This window comes from Setaria italica, chromosome III, assembly GCF_000263155.2.
Source record: "Setaria italica strain Yugu1 chromosome III, Setaria_italica_v2.0, whole genome shotgun sequence".
NCBI lineage: Eukaryota > Viridiplantae > Streptophyta > Magnoliopsida > Poales > Poaceae > Setaria > Setaria italica.
In genome coordinates, this window is record NC_028452.1 from 7,513,657 (window position 1) to 7,532,497 (window position 18,841).

At 45.1% G+C, this 18,841-nt stretch overlaps 1 protein-coding gene across 1 annotated transcript; it reads right to left on the reverse strand.

Annotated features, from left to right (window-relative positions):
* Positions 1-3,343: 3,343 nt before the first annotated feature.
* On the reverse strand, positions 3,344-5,074 carry LOC101758233 (1-aminocyclopropane-1-carboxylate synthase 7). Its single transcript, XM_004963467.2, has 3 exons — positions 4,795-5,074; positions 4,425-4,705; positions 3,344-4,312 (listed from the first exon to the last, which is right to left on the reverse strand). Exons 1-3 carry the CDS (start codon positions 4,972-4,974, stop codon positions 3,436-3,438), a joined length of 1,338 nt encoding a protein of 445 aa, XP_004963524.1. The 5' UTR covers positions 4,975-5,074; the 3' UTR covers positions 3,344-3,435.
* Positions 5,075-18,841: the final 13,767 nt, after the last annotated feature.

The following is an 18,841-nucleotide window of genomic DNA, read 5'->3' on the forward strand; positions in this document are numbered from 1 at the left end:
AATCAAAATCGTTTACCTACTACTCTCTCATTTTTTCAATACTTCAACATAATACTTATATGTATCTTTATCCAGTTGTGATTGATTTTTAATTAGTAATTACTCTATATACTTTTTTATTCACATTCACACCTTCTCGTTTTGTATTGCACCTCCATACATTGCGTTTAGCATGAAAATCATATTTTTCATCAATTCCTCACACACATGTATAAATGATCTAAATGGTGACACTCATCATGTGTATATACTTTAACTTACTATTTGTATATTAACTGGCATAAATAGGTAATTTAGAATCATATATTAGTTTACTTTTGGACATTTCTGCATGATGCACATGAAGATAATTAGATTAAAATTTAGGTGTTTACTTTAATTAGGTTATTTTTAATAACGACATACGTGGGTAACTTAGATACAAATTTAGAATGTCATTTTAAGTTATGCTATATACTGATATGTACGAGTAAATTGGATGAAGATTATGGTGTTATTTTAGATTATTTTTATAATTATCGAGCTCTGTAGTTTAGATATAGGTTTAGAGTTTATTTTTGAATATTTACATAATGATAGTGGTGGGTAACTTTTTAGAAAATATAATAGACCAATGACTATGATTATTAGAGTTTATAGGATTGATGTTTGATATTTTTTATTTTTGTGAGAATTTATAGGATTTGTCTTTTTTAGCGTGTGTGGGAACTAATGCGGAGTCTCCAATGGAAAAAAAATAAGACCACATTGCTACAAAACTATTACCACGAGCTACCCCTCACTTGTTAAATATTCGAACACAATATTTATATAGATATATACTTATCTGCATCCAATTGTGATAGATTTTAGTTAGTAATTACTCTATCATATTTTCATCCACATTTATAATGTTTAATTTTTCACTTTGCATCGTATGTATGCGCTTGAATTTGTTTAATGGATCCTAAGTTTGAGCTACAATTTTAACATAGAAATCTATAGTCTCATCACTTCCTCTATATCTTTTTAAATGGTGACACACCGTATATACCTTAATTATTATATCATATACCAATAGTGTAAGAAATATATGACTTGGAATCATATATTGTTGTATATTTTTAATTAAGGTGGTTTGGATTCAAATGTAGGGTTACCTCATGTTATTTTTAATAATGGCATATGTGGATAATATAGATGCAAATTTAAGGGGTCACTTTAAGTTTTTTTAGGTATTAGTGGTGGGCAATTTAGTTGCAAATTTAGGAGGTTATTTTAAATATTATTTATAATGGCATAAGTGAGTAATTTTGATAAAGAATAGGGGGTTACTTTAGTTAATTTTATATAATGTTAGAGGTGCGTAATTTAGATATAGATTTAGGGGATTACTTTAGGCTATTTTTATAATGGCATAGGTAAGTAGTTTTTAACAAAATATAATAGATCCAACGGCTATGATGATTTGAGTCTACCGATTAATGGCTAGATGTTTGCTTTTTTGTGAGAGTTTCTAGAATTTTTCTCTTTTTCTAGAGTGTCCACCTAGGAATCCTAGGTAGTTTCACCTGAAGGTTTCAAAAGGAACCTCCAATTAGTAATAGTAAGATTGTGAATAATCTTAGACAACATTAGTCAACATGGAATAAGGGACCAGTGCATAATGATTTACTTCATAATTGAGCCGTGGATTATAGTTAACTAATTAAATATGATAATGTTTATTAGTACCAATTAGAGTTTGTTGTTATGGATCATAAAAAAGAAGGTTCCACATCTTTCTGTAACCAAAATTAGAAAAAAAACAATCATATTCTAAATACAAGCTGCAGTAGTACCAAAGGAGCAGTCCATGAACTTCCCACTGCCGAAATGGTCTTAGAATGGCGAAATCCACTCTATGAAAGATATGTGGAAGTTCAGAAAAATTCTCAAAAACATCACATGTAGGGGAAGGTAATATTACATATGTAACAAACCTTGCTTGTAAAGTTTCCAAAGAAATAAAATAAAGCACTTCCTTATTAATAAAACCGCTATCACATAAGCATTTTCTGGGTTGTAACTGATTATGTGTCAGAGATGATATCACTGATGATGGTTCTAAAATCAGGTGTGATAGTGTAATAGTTTGTACAGAAGAAAAATATAAGGAAAAAACACATACCGCAGGGTCTAAGAACATGCAGTAACTTGTACTCACTTAAACTCATGGTGTTTAAATCGCGCGGTCTCCAACATACAATTTTGTTGATTACAACTTTATATAAACATGATAATAAACATTCCTAAAAACTGTTATACTATGAAAGCATTTCAGCTAATCCAATGGTATATTAATTATTTTGAAATGATCAATAATCTAAATTATTTTACTTACTCTCTCCGTCCCAAAAAAACAAACCATTCTACAAATTTTTATAACAGATTAATAAGGAAGTAAAATGACCTTACTTACCCTATTTATTAGCTATATTTATGCTAATTGACCGCCACATACACATGTGCATACCGAATAGGATAAAATAACTTGTTTTTTAACAGTTTTTGAATCCCAAAAAATGACTTGTTTCTTTGGACGAAGGGATTAGATCAATGATCAAAGTTAAGATAAGTTCATTGCATAGACTTTAGGATATGTCATACGTGAACAGAACGAGGTTGGTTCCTTTTTCAGCTAGTTATAGAGCTACTTTCTGTAGATTTTGAAGCCCTACCCTCAATCATCCTAAACAGCAAGGCTAATTCTCGTGGAAGTTTCGTAGAGGTTCCATGCACATTAAATACGGTGACACATCAGTATATGTGATGACCTGGTATGGTAATTATAAAGTGAGAGAGCGAGAGAGTTTCATCAGGATGAAACTGTGTATGCACTGTTTTCAAGACTTTGAAACCTGTTGAAACTTGCATTGGGGGCTATAGAATTCCATTTCGTCAGACCATATCCAATTACATGCCTCGCAATTAAATGGTATGGGCAGCATATGAAATCGTAAAATGAAAATGTCCATTTAGGGGTATTGTTTTATTCATCAACTCAAACATGTTTTGATGACATGTCATTCTTGAAAACTGCGAGATGAAACTCGCCACTGGGAATAGTCTAATGGAAGTAGGGAGCCTAATTGAACTTTTGTTTTAGAGACTATACTCGAGAATGATTCATTCTGGGACACTAAGACTTGATTTTAGAACTTTGCAAATAGAAGTGTACATATGTACTCCATGTATGCATTTCATGCAGAATTTAAGAAAACTAGTAAGAGAAGAGACCGAAAACACAAATTATTACAAAAAAATGGTGTTTGATCCACCATCAAATGAATTACTCTTCATCAATCTCTTCTCATCTCCTCACCATGTCCGGCCACACTCATGCACGTCTCCCAATCTTGTCACCCAAAAGGATGGCAAGAGGAAAAAAACATTTTATTTTTGCCAGACTTAATTTTATACGCGCTTGTTCCATCTCTCCGTGAAGCAGCTCAGTCGTTGGAGTGCAACATCGAGAGTCTCCAAGCTCATGTTGGCGAAGCACACCCTGAACCACCCTGGCTCCGAGCAATGGCACGATGACCCCGGCGAGATGTTGAGCTTCGCCTCGGCGACCACCTGCCGCCACAGCCTCAGCTCCCCTTCCACCGTCGCCTCGTCGAGCAGCGGCCGCATGTCCACCCACACGAACAGCCCGGCGTTGCCACGCAGGCACGTGAGCCCAGCGCGCGCGAGCCCGGCGGCCATGTGGTCCCGCCGCTCCCGGAGCCGGGCTCGGTTGGCGCGGACGTACGCCGCCACGAAGGCAGCGTCCGAGAGCATCACGGCGAGCGCGCGCTGCGTCTGCGACGAGACCAGCGTGAAGCTCGACATGCGCCGGGCGGCGGCCACGACGGCGTCGTTGCGCGAGCACACCACGCCGACGCGGAACCCCGGGAGCCCGAGGTCCTTGGAGAGGCTGTACACGACGTGCACGCGCGCCGCGACGTCGACGCCGCCGCCGCCGCGGCGGACGCGGTCCTCGACCACCTCCGCCACGCTGACCAGCTTCGGCGCGGCGAAGACGGAGCCGGAGTAGATCTCGTCGGAGATGAGGTGGACGTCGTTGCGCGCCACGAAGTCGACGATGTCCTCCAGGGCGGCCCTCTCGATCGTCGTGCCCAGCGGGTTGGACGGGTTCGTCAGGACGACGCCGCGGACGCTTGCCCCGGCCGCCACGGCCTCGTCGTACGCGGCCTGGAGCGCGCCGGCGGTGACCTGGAACCCGGTGTCGCTGCCGCAGTGCACGGGCACGATGTTCACGCCGGTCCTCCACCTCAGGTCCCTATCGAACCTGCAACAACCAATCGGCAAGAACATGTATACGCCATGGTTAAGCAGCATGTCGCCACGATGTATACCACTTTGAGATCTTCGGCCATGGCAATGGAACAGTGTTTACTTACCCAGGGTAGTATGGAGTAGGAACGAGGAGGGCGTCGCCGGGGTTGGCCAGGATGAACGTAAGGAGCTCGTTGGCGGCCGTGGCGCCGGCAGTGAGCACCATGCGGTCCGGGTCAAACCTTGCCTTGCCTCCCCTTATCGTCTCCATGAAGCTCGCCATTGCCATCCTGAAAGATTTGAGCCCATGGTAGTCCTGGAACAGGGCGTTCTCTCGGAACCCGGCGCCGCAGTCAGACACCTCAGGGTGCTCCCTGAGGTACGCTTCCAGGAGATCGAAGGACACCTGCACCACACCATGGCTAATAAGTCAGCTTCATGATAGAACAAACATGACGACGATGCATTCTGCGGTGATCCGGTCAGCAATCCTACCTGGTTCTCCGCAAGGCCCATCTGGATGACACCGGAAGGGTTGGTGGCGGGGTCGTAGCGATCCTCGTCGTAGGCTCTCCACCCGGCAAAGTAGGGTGAGTCCTCCCCATGCGCCGCCGAGGTTGCGATATCCGACAGCGAGGGCTCCGGCTGAGAAGAAGCAAGCAGCCTGCCACCCATGGTTGGTCTCTGTGCGATCAGATAGAGACAGCGAGAGGCTAGAGAAGTGTTCAGAGGAAGCTACTGCTCTCTATTTGCTCCGAGAAGGTTGCAGGCTGGGGATGCCAATTGGACAGTGCACAGGCAGGCAACCACTGGCTTGGGTTGGTTGGTATATATACACACACAGATGTGTGTGTGTGTGTATTATATGTGTTGGGTGTGAAAATGTCAGAGGGGTGGTAGTTCATGAGCTGAGGACCTTAATTTTTCAAATGTTTAAAAAATAGTGGAGGGGGCAGTTTGGGGGCTAGACTTTTGGGGTGCCAATGATTGGCTATATCTGGCAGTATTCTTTTGTGTTCAGAGATCATACAGAGAATAAGGTAAGTGGTCTTATATATGCATAGCTGTTTATTACCCACTTAACCACATTTGAAACTGAAGATGTGCCATGGTCCATGGTTACTTTTCAGTGTTTATCTTTTCTCAAAAAAAATATGTTTATGGATTTGATTGACCTTATGCTAGCTTGTGGATTATTCACCATGCATGGTCGTCCAGCCTGAGCCAATAAGGCAGGTTTTCGTGGGTTGCTGTCCAAGAAGGTGTTATTCGTGAAGTCAACCCAGTTGAGAACCTGAGATGAGATTTTTGTTCACATGAGGTTCAATATATATGCTGAAGTGGAGAAGGGAAAGAATATAGCAGTGGTTATTTTTACCTTTCTTATCGTGTGCGCGCCTTCGTCATTACTCATTACTACATCACTTGATATGTTAATCAATAAAATGACGTCATAACCAGACCATGGCGCACTCTCGTAGCACATTATTCTCAACTTGGCACATAGACTGGCCAAAGAGACGCTTTTACGTCCGGTGCGTGGCCACATAGACTCATTCATGGAGTACGCGTTATTAGCCTCAAATTAAGATGCTGTACGCGTTAGCCTCTGCAGTTCGTGCAACCAAACGATATAATACCTCAGATAACCCATCTGTTGGATGGAAACCGCGTCGGATAGGGGTGGTCATGCATTGTTCCCTTGTTTTCTAACATAATTTCTCCTAGTATTCAAAGGGAAATATAAACATTTCTAGTGTGAACATGAGTATACCATCATGGATATGGACATACGCTGGATACATGTTCGATCCAAAACTGATTATGGTTAAACTAATGGGTAGCAGAAAAATAAAAGGAGAGATTATTACTTTACTGGTAAAAGTATCAGTCATATAATATGCGGTAAACATCGAATTACTTATCAGGGCTACATAAATATTTAATTTATGCATTGCGATTTTGCGAAGTAAAACTGAACATGGAAAATCTAACGACGGAAATTGTGAAAGATTCCAACCGACATACTCTTGTTTCTTTCTTTTCAAGTACAATTGATGAATCGTTTGAAAAAGGCATATATAAGTTATAACCATTTTCTAGCAGCTCAGAAATGCATACCGATCAGCGATCGGTATTATACCGATCTGGATCAAACATACATGAGAGCTTGATATGATGTTGATCTGCTTGAAGCAATAATTGTTCATATGTTTGGCAACTGGCATGCTTATGTAATTTTTGCACATTACTGGATTAAGAAATAGAGGTTGGATTGCTGAAATCATACCTAGCCATCGTCCTACAGATATTCTGTATGTCTATGATGTGACTCAGTAAGGATTCTTTTGCATTGAAGTTGATCTACAATTTCCGTAGCATTGCTATCATGAGTGTATACCACGGAGCATTATATTAACTCGCAAAATTTCTTATCCAAAAAGGTGTGCTAAACACGCATGTTGCATGCATATCTTTGGTTGGTTACAAATTGACACTAGTAATTTGCAAGAACATGGGCGTGTATGCAACGTGGAATGCTCCGGTATCATGCATCCATTCCTGCAGACAGCATTTTATACAGCCCCTAGGTCCTAGGTACCTTAGCTATAGAATCAAATCACGCATGCATGATGTTAGGTCATTAGCTTTGTCTGGGCTTTGCTATAGCTACCTCTAGGATCCCTTGGGTTCAAGAATCAAATCCTAACAAAAGCTTTTGGATTCAAAGTTATTCCTTTATAAAATACAATAGACGAGATTTGGTTAGGGCTCCACAAAGCTACAAACATGTTGGAGAAAACCCTTGTTTAGATATCACTACGAGGTCAGTAGAGAGATCCACCGGTAGAATCGTTGGTTGAGCTCTAAGATCCATATATAATACATAACAATGATTGATGAAGTTAAACTTAAAAATGTGTTATGGGATTTAAACCTTCTACGTCGTGGTTTCTCGGTGACACATTTTATTGAGTACCACTACCTATGGGTCGAAATCAGCCAGGTGCAGCTCAGACCGGGTCTCCCGGACACCATCGTATGGAAACTCACGACAGATGGGCAGTATAGTTCACAGTTGGCCTACCGAGCGCAATTCTTAGGATCCATGATGACTAATTTCAAGAACCTCATTTGGAAAGCTTAGTCGCCGGCAAAGTTTTCTTTAGCTGGCTCGCTATCCAGGATAGGGTATGGATAGCAGATCAGCTAGCGCGTCAGGGATGACCTAGTAATCCATGTTGTGCGCTATGTAATGCAATATAAGAGACCGGATTTCACTTTTTTGCCGGCTGTAACTTTGCAAAGACAATTTGGATAGAGATGAGTGCATGGACAAGGTGTGCAAATATTGACCCGAGCTATTGGGACAGGCATGACACCCTACACAATTGGTGGACAACTTTGGCGGCCGCTTAGGTGGACGGCAGAAAAGGGTTGTGAAGCCTAATTATCCTTGTCCTATGGGAAATTTGGACGGAGAGAAACACTCAGATATTTCAACATAAGGAGCAAACAATGCGTCGCATAGTTAACAAGATTAAAGATCAGGCGGCTACATGGATTGGGCAGGAGCTAAACATTTAGAGTCTTTCACTAATGTGGCACAACAGTTGTAGTTGCCCAGTCTCTCTTTCTCTTTATCCTATGATGGGATGAGCATGTACAAAATGTACGTAACTTTTCTTGTATTCAGCCCGTCAGGCTTTCCTCTTTATTAATATAGCAGCAGCTCTCCTACTAGCTCGTTTCAAAAAATACTTAAAAATGTGTTAAACTAGTTAGTTCAGGTATCTCAGTCAGATCATTAAGATTCAGGTTACTCTTCTTCTTTTCGTTTGAACTAGCTAGGCTGTTTTTCGCCCATATATAACAAGAGTAAAGCAGATTTGGACTTGATTTGTCTGCCGAGAAAGCCTGGTCAATGCTCCATTTCTTTCTAGTCTGACGTCCGGTAGTATGTAAGTGTTGTAAAGCTTATTACTAAGTTTGAAAACCAAAACTTTTCAAAACCATATTATAGCATTTGCTAGATGTCAAACTGTGTGTAGTCAATGGGTAACAGCTTGAACTAGCTAAGGATCAGCTATACACATAAATTCCCAGGCACATAGCTAAGGACGACCTGCGTTGTCTCGAGTTGGCAACGTATGCCATTTTCTGATGCATTGTATGCCTCTATATCCAAGCTAAGGTTAGAATTTGGATAAAGATTCCAGGATAGCTAAAATGGAGCTGGAAGTTCATGAGGTACGCCTCTGCTTATGAGCTTATCAGTAGCTAGCAACTGATGGCTCCATTTCTAGAAGCGATCTATATGCATGCATGTGCATGCGACCAGAATTCGTGATCTGATGTCAAAACCATATTATAGCATTTGCTAGATGTCAAACTGTGTGTAGTCAATGGGTAACAGCTTGAACTAGCTAAGGATCAGCTATACACATAAATTCCCAGGCACTCTTAAGAAAGCAAAAATTTCAGCTACGCGTGCTAGAAGAAATGGATGGATGCTGGTGGACATCAAGAGAGTCAATCCCAAAGCATAGCGTCTCTAAGCAAGGAATGTATGTCACGTCGACCTTGTTAGAAGCAAAGCAGAAGCGTTATCAATTGTCTTGAAAGTTTCCTTTTCGTAATTAGCTTGTGTTCCAATTTAGTATGCCCTTGAAGGGGCTTCTGCCATCCTATCTGCTGACACTTACTTTGCACGTTGCCAACCAGGACCCGCGTTGTCTCGAGTTGGCAACGTATGCCATTTTCTGATGCATTGTATGCCTCTACATCCAAGCTAAGGTTAGAATTTGGATAAAGATTCCAGGCTAGCTAAAATGGAGCTGGAAGTTCATGGTATGCCTCTGCTTATGAGCTTATCGGTAGCTAGCAAACGATGGCTCAATTTCTAGAAGCGATCTATATGCATGCATGTGCAGGCGACCAGAATTCGTGATCTGATTAAATAACTGAAAACCTGAAGAGTTTGGTTTTGACCAGTAATTTCAGAGCACCTTTTTTTTTATCAAGGAGTAATGCTTTACTTGTTTATATATGAAAGCCCATGCATGTACATTTTGCCAACAAATGTTTTAAAAGGAACGGAAATTAAAGAATTTGAAACCCATACTGTATCTTGCGCAGATACACCAGTACGTTTATGCTTTGTTTATTAAGAACATCTAGGGTGCAAATAAGCGAAAAGATGTCCTTTGAAAATTCAACTAAAATCATGAGTAGTTCTCAAAACATCTTAAACTGAATTTATAAATTTAAGTCTTAACTCAATTTTCTTAGCCGGAGGCTCACTCCATTTCAATTAATCCAAGAATACACTTTGACTACTGTTGACGCCAGATTTCGTCACCAGTGAAATCGGCGCCAGGAAAAGAGGAAATTGGAAAAGTACAGTTGGAAATCGGCCGAATGGCGCCACAGTTCGAGATCGGTTGGTTGGCACTACAGTCCAAGATCGGCCAATGCTACAGTACGGGATCGGCCGATGACTTTTGCCTCGCTTAACTCTTGGGATTCGGATCAGACACGCCAGGTTCACGATCGGTTACCTTTTGCCGATGAGGAATCGGCCGATTAGGAGGTTGGAATAATTGGGCCAGTATGGGCTTGGAAAGGAATAGAAGGATGAAGGGGAGATAAGCCCGTGAAGCGTGTAATAACCAACCTAGTACGAATCGTACTTGTAAATATTCGTTTTCTATTTGAATTAGAGATAGAGTTCTAGTCAGTTAAGGAGTCATTTGTACGGGGCTATAAATAGCTACCTCTGTAGATCTGTAATCATCAACAAATCAATACAACCAGCTACTATTTCCTTGTACTTACTTTCAAGCAGGCGACTTCGCCAAATACTTTCTTCTTTTTCGCGAGTTCGTACGGGTTGGCGGGGCTGCATCAACTTGACCTCCGGCCGATCTTGTAAGTTCCGTTTACCGAGTAAATTCTAAGCTTTAACTTTGGGCGCATCACTGTCGTTTCGTTTAGATTTATTCACTAGTTATCGATATTTACTAGAATTGTAGGTTTTACCTGTTTTTCTAGTTTTATCACCAGTTATCCAGCTAGGAATCGGCAGTTTCGGCTTTCTTTACACTCTGCTATTTAATTCACTTATTTCATATATAGCCGATTAGATCTGTTCCTAGTGTTGTTGCTATAGCATTGTGTCGATTACTTTAGTAGTTTCTAGTCTACACTGCTACAGTAATCGGTTGCTTTATAGCCGATTTCTTCATTACGGCAAATCGGCTGACTCGCCGATAAGCTTTCTCGAGATCGGAAATTTAGCCGATCGCGACTTCCGGATCTGACACGTATTCTACCTTGCCAATCAACAGGTCAGATTGGCTGGCACGCCGCGCGAACCGCACCAGGGCAATCACCCGAACAGGAGTTAAGCAGATTCTCCCGGGTCGTGTGTCAGATGCTGGGGATTCGGTTGACCGATTTCTAGCGCCAACACACTTTTGGCACGCCCGGTGGGACAATTACAACCGCCACCATGTCGAAAGCTGCTGAAGTCTCCGAAGATAACGTCATCAAGGTGACGGAAGCAGATCTCAAGGACGACCAGAAGGAAGAACTGGAGAAGCATACGGCACAGTTCCGGAAGGCTTGCCTGCAATCTTTCAGTCGCTCCAGAAGCGGGGAGACTATCAAAAAGTCTCCGTTTCCAAACCCCCGCCAGATCACAATCACCGAGGATGGTCCAACAGTCCGTTTATCACGCCTTCATTGATCAATCCCCGGTGCTTGCAAATACGGTGTACAACGCCGTCATCAGCTCCTTCGCTAGCGGGGTACCTCACGGATACAAGGGACCGGCATATACTCAGCCGATTCCACCAAACCAGGGTTATTTGAATTCGGTTTCTCAGCCGATTCAATTTCCTGTTGGGGGTTCAGGCGCTTCCTCACCATCAATTCCTATGGGGTATAATGGCATACAGCACCTTCAGCCACACTCCGTCCAGCTGTCCTCTGCGCCGTTCCCTCCGGTTAGCCCAGCGCCTTGGGGAACACCATCAGCCACGGCCGGTCAGAGTCAATCGGCCAGTCAGGGAAACCCCCAATTCCAGGCATCTTTCCAGGCGGCCACTCGACCAACTATGCCGCCATACCAGCCTGTCGCACCGGAGATGAGCAAAACAGCAGAGCTCGTACTGTATGATGAAACGAGTGGCTCATTCAAATAGCCAACCCTGAATACACCGCCGGTTTTCACTCAGATGCCACACACTTTCACTCAGCATCAAGCCGTCCCGCCTCCGATATACCAGCATGTGCCAGTCCCTCAGCCAACGGCTTACCAGCAACAGCCGGATTGGTCGGCACGTATTGCAGAAGTGATTCAGGAACAGTTCGGCTTGAAGCCGAAGGTACAAACTTACACCTATAGGACACCATATCCGTCTACATACGACCTACTGCCGTTTCCCCATCGGTATAAAGTTCCTGACTTCACCAAGTTCTCGGGGATGGATGACACTTCAACCGTGGAGCACGTGAATAGATTCATCATCCAATGCGGAGAGGTAGCTACGCAAGATGCTCTACGGGTGCGGCTATTCTCATCGTCTCTGTCTGGGTCGGCCTTCCAGTGGTTCACGACATTGCCACCGAACTCGATTATCACATGGGCCGATTTGGAAAGACAGTTTCATAAATACTTCTACGCCGGGGTGCATGAGATGAAGCTGTCCGATTTGACCAGCCTCAAGCAGAGAAGCGACGAGCCGATATCCTCCTATGTACAGAGGTTTCGGGAAATCAGGAATAAATGCTACTCTTTGGCTCTAAACGACGCACAGCTGGCTGATATAGCCTTTCAAGGTCTCCTGCCCCACATCAAAGAGAAGTACGCCTCTCAGGAGTTTGAGAGCTTAAGCCAGATCGTCCACCGATTGTCTGGACAGGAGGTACGTTCTTTCGATCCACGGAGGAACTTCTAGAAGAAGGTGGCGTTCCTGGAAGAGGTTGAGGCCGAAGAAGATGCCGAGGTCGGTCTTGCGGAATGGGTCAAGGGAAAGAAGCTAATATCATGCCCGTTCGGCAAAAAGGAGCCAGAAGCCTTCGGTTTTGACACGACGAAGGCCGATAAAATCTTCGACCTTCTCCTCCAAGAAGGACAGATCAAGCTCTCGCCATATCATACAATACCTTCTGCCGAACAGCTAAAAAAGATGAAATATTGCAAGTGGCACAACGCTACGTCTCATGATACTAATGAGTGTAAAATCTTCACGCAGCAGATACAGTCGGCCATTGAGCAAGGCAGACTTAAATTTGAAGTGCCAACAAAATCAGCCAAGCTGATGAAGATCGACCAGCACCCCTTCCCTACCAACATGGTTGACACAGGGAAGAACTCGCTCCAAACAAAGGTACTGACATCCGAATCGGCTAAAAAGAGTGGTGCCGTAGACCCCAGAAATCAAGCAACGCCTGAAGATGTCAAGGGGAAGCGGCGGATGGAGGACGACGATGGCGAATCAGAAGAGCCACGCATTACTTCCCAGTTCCTGCTCCAGAAATATCAGCGTCAACATGAGCGCTCAAGATCCCGGGAAGAAGCGATGCGGCGGCACGAAGATCACTGGAGGTGCCCGTTCTTCATCCACTATTGGGAAAGCAACCTCAGACTACCTTCGGCCGATAATTGCCCGGAATGCAACGGCCCGTATCGCGGCAATCGGCCGTTCAACAGATCTCGCTCCAGAGATGGAAGACCAGAACCGATCAGCAGGAACTGGCGCGACCAAGACGACCGACGCCCTCCCGTGCGTGATCGGCTGGGGGGCAGAAGTGACCAATATGACCGGTCAGAAGACAGACGCCGTGACAGGCCGGGGGGCAGGTTTAATCGATATGACCGGCTAGAAAACAGGGCCAACGTTCACAGTCGGCTTGAAGAGATGGCCGACGCTCGAGTGACAGACGAAAACCCTTTAGGACGTGAGCCGGAGTGGGAACGCGCCAGGTCAGGAATCAAACCAATAAACCCCAGGTGGTGTCCCGACGGATTGACCAAATCTCAAAAATGAAGGATCCAACGTCTCCGCCAGTGGGAACAGCAGGAAGAGGAACAACAGAGCACGACGAACAAGAAGGAAGGCAGGCCTCGGGAATGGCACCCCAAAAGAAATGATAGAGGGGGCGACGAATCGGCGGGTGATGAATCGGCAGCCGATATCGGCATGATTTTCATACTGCTGATGGAATTTATGACTCCTGCCGACCGACAGGATGTGTCGGAGTTAGAAGAACAGATGGCATAGTTGGCTTTGGAGCCAATGATAGCCACGTTCGAGAAGCCCGAGGATGACAAACAGCAACACCTGAAAGCATTGTTCCTTAAAGGGCATGTCAACGGCCGCCCCCTCACCAGACTAATGGTAGAGGGAGGAGCTGCAGTCAACATCATGCCATATGCCGTGCTCCGAAAGCTTGGAAAACGCGACGATGACTTGACCAAGACGGACATGATGCTCAAGGACTTCGAAGGCAACGTGTCCCCTGCTCGCGGCGCCCTCTGCGTCGACCTCACCATCGGCAGTAAGACCCTTCCCACTACCTTCTTTATTATTAATGGCAAGGGTTCCTACAACATGCTACTCGGCCGGGATTGGATACACGCAAATTGCTACATCCCGTCAACAATGCATCAGTGTCTTGTACAATGGGTTGGCGACAACATCGAGATGGTCAATGCCGATTCCGCATACAGCATCGCAGCATCCAACACGCAGCAGTGGAGCTGTGAAACCGTCAAGTGCATATCCGGCAGAGTTTGGGATTCCGACTTCTTGAAGGTGTCCGATTTTGGCCTACAGCCGATCCGAGCAGTCGGCTCCGAAGAATCAGATTAAATGGATCAGTTCGCCCGAGAAGATGGGAAGCTAGGGCACGGTTTCACGTCGGCCGATTCATTAGAGATGATAGACTTAGGCGATGGCACCAAACCAAGGCCGACTTATATTAGTGCAAATTTAGACCCAGAATACAAATGTAAGTTGACGAATTTGTTAAGAGAATTTAAGGATTGTTTTGCTTGGGAGTATCATGAGATGCCGGGTTTAGACCGATCTATTGTTGAACATCGGCTACCCATAAAACCAGGGTATCGGCCGTACCAACAGCCTGCACGGCGCTGCAATCCTAAAATTCTACCAGACATAAAAGCCAAAATAACTCGGCTAATCGAAGTGAAATTTATTCGGCAATGTCGTTATGCCGAGTGGATCTCCAACATTGTACCAGTGTACAAGAAGAACGGAAAGCTACGCGTTTGCGTTGATTTCAGGAATCTTAATCAGACTACACCGATGGATGGGTACCCCATGCCAACGGCCGATGTGCTAATAGACGCTGCCGTGGGACACAAGGTTATTAGCTTTATGGACGGAAACGCTGGATACAATCAAATACTAATGGCCGAAGAGGACATACCCAAAACAGCCTTCAGATGCCCGGGCCACCTTGGTTTATTCGAGTGGGTGGTGATGACTTTTGGCTTGAAGAACGCTGGCGCTACGTATCAGAGAGCCATGAACTACATATTTCACAAACTCATCGGCATTCTGGTAGAGATCTACATCGACCACGTCGTAGTCAAGTCTAAAGGACACGAAGAGCATCTGGCCGATTTGCGAAGAGTGCTGGAATGCACCAAGAAACATGGGCTGAAGATGAATCCCAATAAATGTGCCTTCGGCGTGTCTGCCGGACAGTTCTTAGGATTCATGGTGCACGAGCGGGGAATAGAAATCAATCGGAAGACCATAGCGGCTATCAACAAAGTCGTGGCCCCGCAGAATAAAACTGAATTGCAGTCTTTAATCGGCAAGGTGAATTTCATCAGAAGATTCATATCTAATCTATCTGGGCGGATTCAGGCGTTCACACCACTATTGAAGTTGAAGCCTGACCAGGAGTTCATATGGGGGGAGGAGCAACGCAAAGCATTGGAAGATATCAAGCAGTACTTGGTCTCACCACCAGTATTGGTTCCTCCTCAAACTGGTAAGCCATTTAAATTGTACTTATCAGCCGACGAAAAGGCTATTGGGTCGGCTCTAGTCCAGAAATTTGAAGGAAAGGAACGAGTAATTTATTATGTCAGTAGAAGACTTCTGGACGCCGAAACAAGATATCCTCCAGTGGAGCGGTTGTGCCTATGTCTATACTTCTCATGCACCAAACTCAGGCACTACTTACTGTCGGCGGAATGTATAGTCGTATGCAAGGACGACGTAGTAAAATACATGCTTCCACTGCCGATCTTGAAAGGACGAATTGGCAAATGGATATTAGCTTTGTCAGAGTTTGACCTACGGTATGAATCGGCTAAAGCCGTCAAGGGTCAGGTCATGGCCGATTTCGTCGCCCAACACTGCGGGCCAGAGATCACCTTCATGGAACCGGTACCTTGGACTTTATACTTTGATGGATCGTCATGTGGGGTCGGATCAGGAATCGGCATCATCCTCATATCGCCTCGGGGGGGCAAGTTATGATTTTTCTCTGCCGATAGAAGCCACCGCTACTAACAATCAAGCTGAGTACCGGGCCGTATTAAAGGGATTGCAACTCCTAAGAGAAGTCAGGGCCGATTCTGTTGAGATCTTCGGAGATTCCATGCTTATTGTGGATCAATTAATAGGGAGGTCCGAATGCAAGGATGATGTGTTGAGGATTTATTATGAAGATTGCCTGCAGCTTTTAAAAGAATTTAAAACGGCAGTAATCGAGCACATCCCAAGGGATCACAACGAGGATGCCAACAAACTCGCCCAGCACGCGTCTGGATATCGGCCAATTCTAGGCGCTATGGCTTTGGAAATTGCGGCTGATGACTGGCGAAGAGAAAATGCCGACTACTTGAAGGACCCGTCTAAGAAAGTAGATCGACGAGTGCGCTTCCATGCTACTAAATACGTACTGCTTGAGGATGACTTGTTCTACCGAACAATTGATGGCGTCCTACTCAAATGTCTGGGAACTGAGGAAGCTAAGACTCTAATGGGAGAAATCCATGAAGGGGTATGTGGGGCACACCAATCAGCACACAAGATGAAATGGATGATCAGGAATAATGGGTATTACTGGCCAACGATCCTCGAAGATTGCTTCAAATATTATAAAGGATGTCAGGATTGTCAGAAGTTCGGGAATGTCCAACGTGCGCCCGCATCGGCCATGAATCCCATTATCAAGCCATGGCCGTTCAGAGGATGGGGAATAGATCTTATTGGCCAAATTTACCCTCCATCAAGCAAAGGGCATAAATTTATTCTGGTGGCTACCGACTACTTTACCAAATGGGTGGAAGCAATTCCGTTAAGAGCCGTAACATCGGCTACCATGGCCGAATTGGTAAGGGACCATATCGTCTACCGATTCGGCATTCCCCAGACTATTACGACCGATCAGGGAACAATGTTCACATCAGGGGAATTCGTGGGATTCACGGCCGATATGGGAATTAAATTATTAAACTCCTCTCCATATTACGCCCAAGCCAACGGCCAGGCCGAATCCTCCAACAAAGGGATAATTAAGTTAATCAAAAGGAAGATAGAGGAGCAGCCGAAAAAATAGCATCTATGTCTAACTGAAGCCCTATGGGCATACAGGATGGCTTGCCATGGAGCCACCAAGTTATCCCCTTATCAGTTGGTGTACGCTCACGATGCAGTACTACCGTGGGAATCAAGGGCAGGATCGAGGCGCATTTCGCTCCAGGACCAGTTAACGGCCGATGACTACTCGTCACTCATGAAGAGGGAACTCAATGACTTGGCTGGCCAGCGGTTGAGAGCTTTGATAAGCATTGAGGAAAACAAGAAGAAAGTAGCCAGGTGGTACGATAAGAAGGTCAAAGTCAAACAATTCTCCCCTGGAGACCTGGTTTGGAAGTTAGTATTGCCGATCGGGTCGAAAGATCCTAAATTCGGAAAATGGTCCCCTACATGGGAAGGGCTGTATAAAATCGGCAGATGTGCTCCAGGAAATGCTTATATTTTGGAAACAATCGAAGGAGAAGAGTTCACTAGGGCTCTGAACGGAAGGTACTTGAAAAGATACTACCCTAGTATATGGGTCGGAGCATAAAGGATTGACCGCAATACAACGGCATATAGCCGATATAAAACGGTTCATCTAGAAAGAACATGTAATCGTCCAAATCGACCGATGTGTTCATTCGGTACGGACGGTGGATTACACGGCCGACAAGGTACAAGTCGCCCTTAGAGAAAAAATAACGATTAACCATTCTTCTTCTTACACTCTCTCTCAGCCCGACCTAATTCTATCATAAGACGGAGGTACTCTTCGTCCATCTCTTTTGGAGCCTCACCATTCTTTTTCTTACGCTCTCTCTCAGCCCGACCTAACTCTATCATACGACGGAGGTATTCTTCTTCTGTCTCTTTCATCGAAGCCTCTGCTTCGACTTGACGGGGGAGGGGATGGCTCCGGTTCATGGCCTGGCTCGATGTTCCTGCCGCCGCATCTTCAAGGGCGACTCGCGGAGGAAGCGGATGACTTCTGTCGGCTTGAGGTCGCCGGCGGCCGTTGCCGTCCAGAAAGTCCAAGACCCGACGGGCGTCAGCAGAGACATGTTCTTGAAGTTCGCCACGATGAGCCCTGATTAAATCCTTATCCTCCGACGACAATGGTTCATCAGAGTGTATAACCTCGATGGCGCGCTCAAGTCCGGAGCTAAGGCGTCGAGGCTGAGGAAAGAAAGATTAAAAACGTGATCTCCTTCAAAAGAGTTAAGCGGAGAAGAAGGATAAGGTTTTCACCTGGTTAACAGAGGAAGAGGAGGACGATGAAGACATGACAGAAGGTTGCGCCAACGAGAGCAGATTGGGAAAATAAAGCCAAAGCCAAACTGGTACTCTCGGAAGGGGGAGTCTAGGCCAGCATTTATAAGAGAAAGAGGCATGGATATTTGGCAGGGGTGCGTCCCATTGGAAGTAAGAAGAGCAATAAATAAAAGAGGCGTCACGAAGGACGGTCAAAGCAGTCATTAAAGGTTCGTACAAATAGTCAGTGCCTTTACAGATTACCCAGAAGGGCATCGATGGCCGCAATCGCTCGACGCCGGATCTGATCGGCAGAGTCCAAGACCCATTGGTCATCATCCGCCGATCCGGGGACTTCCGATGCGCTGCGATGGAGCTTCAGGGATTCATGGGCCAAATGTTGCCTCTCCTGTTTCAGATGGCGATGACAGAGGGGAGCTCTTGGAGTTTTTTCTCTTCAGCACTTATTGCCTTAGTCACCTGCTCCATCTCCTTGGCGAGCTCTGCCCTTCGGCGTTTGAGGCGGTCTATCTCGCCGACGATCCCTGGGCGGGAGCCCTCCAGAAAGTGAATGCGTTGGTGTACCTCTTGGGCCTGACGTTTATACGCATCCTCTTCTTCGCGAGTCTTGGCCAGCTTGGCGCGATCGGCCATGTGACGAAGGGCTCTGAAAACCGGGATCCTCATCGACTCGATGTATGCAGCCGGCGTCAAGG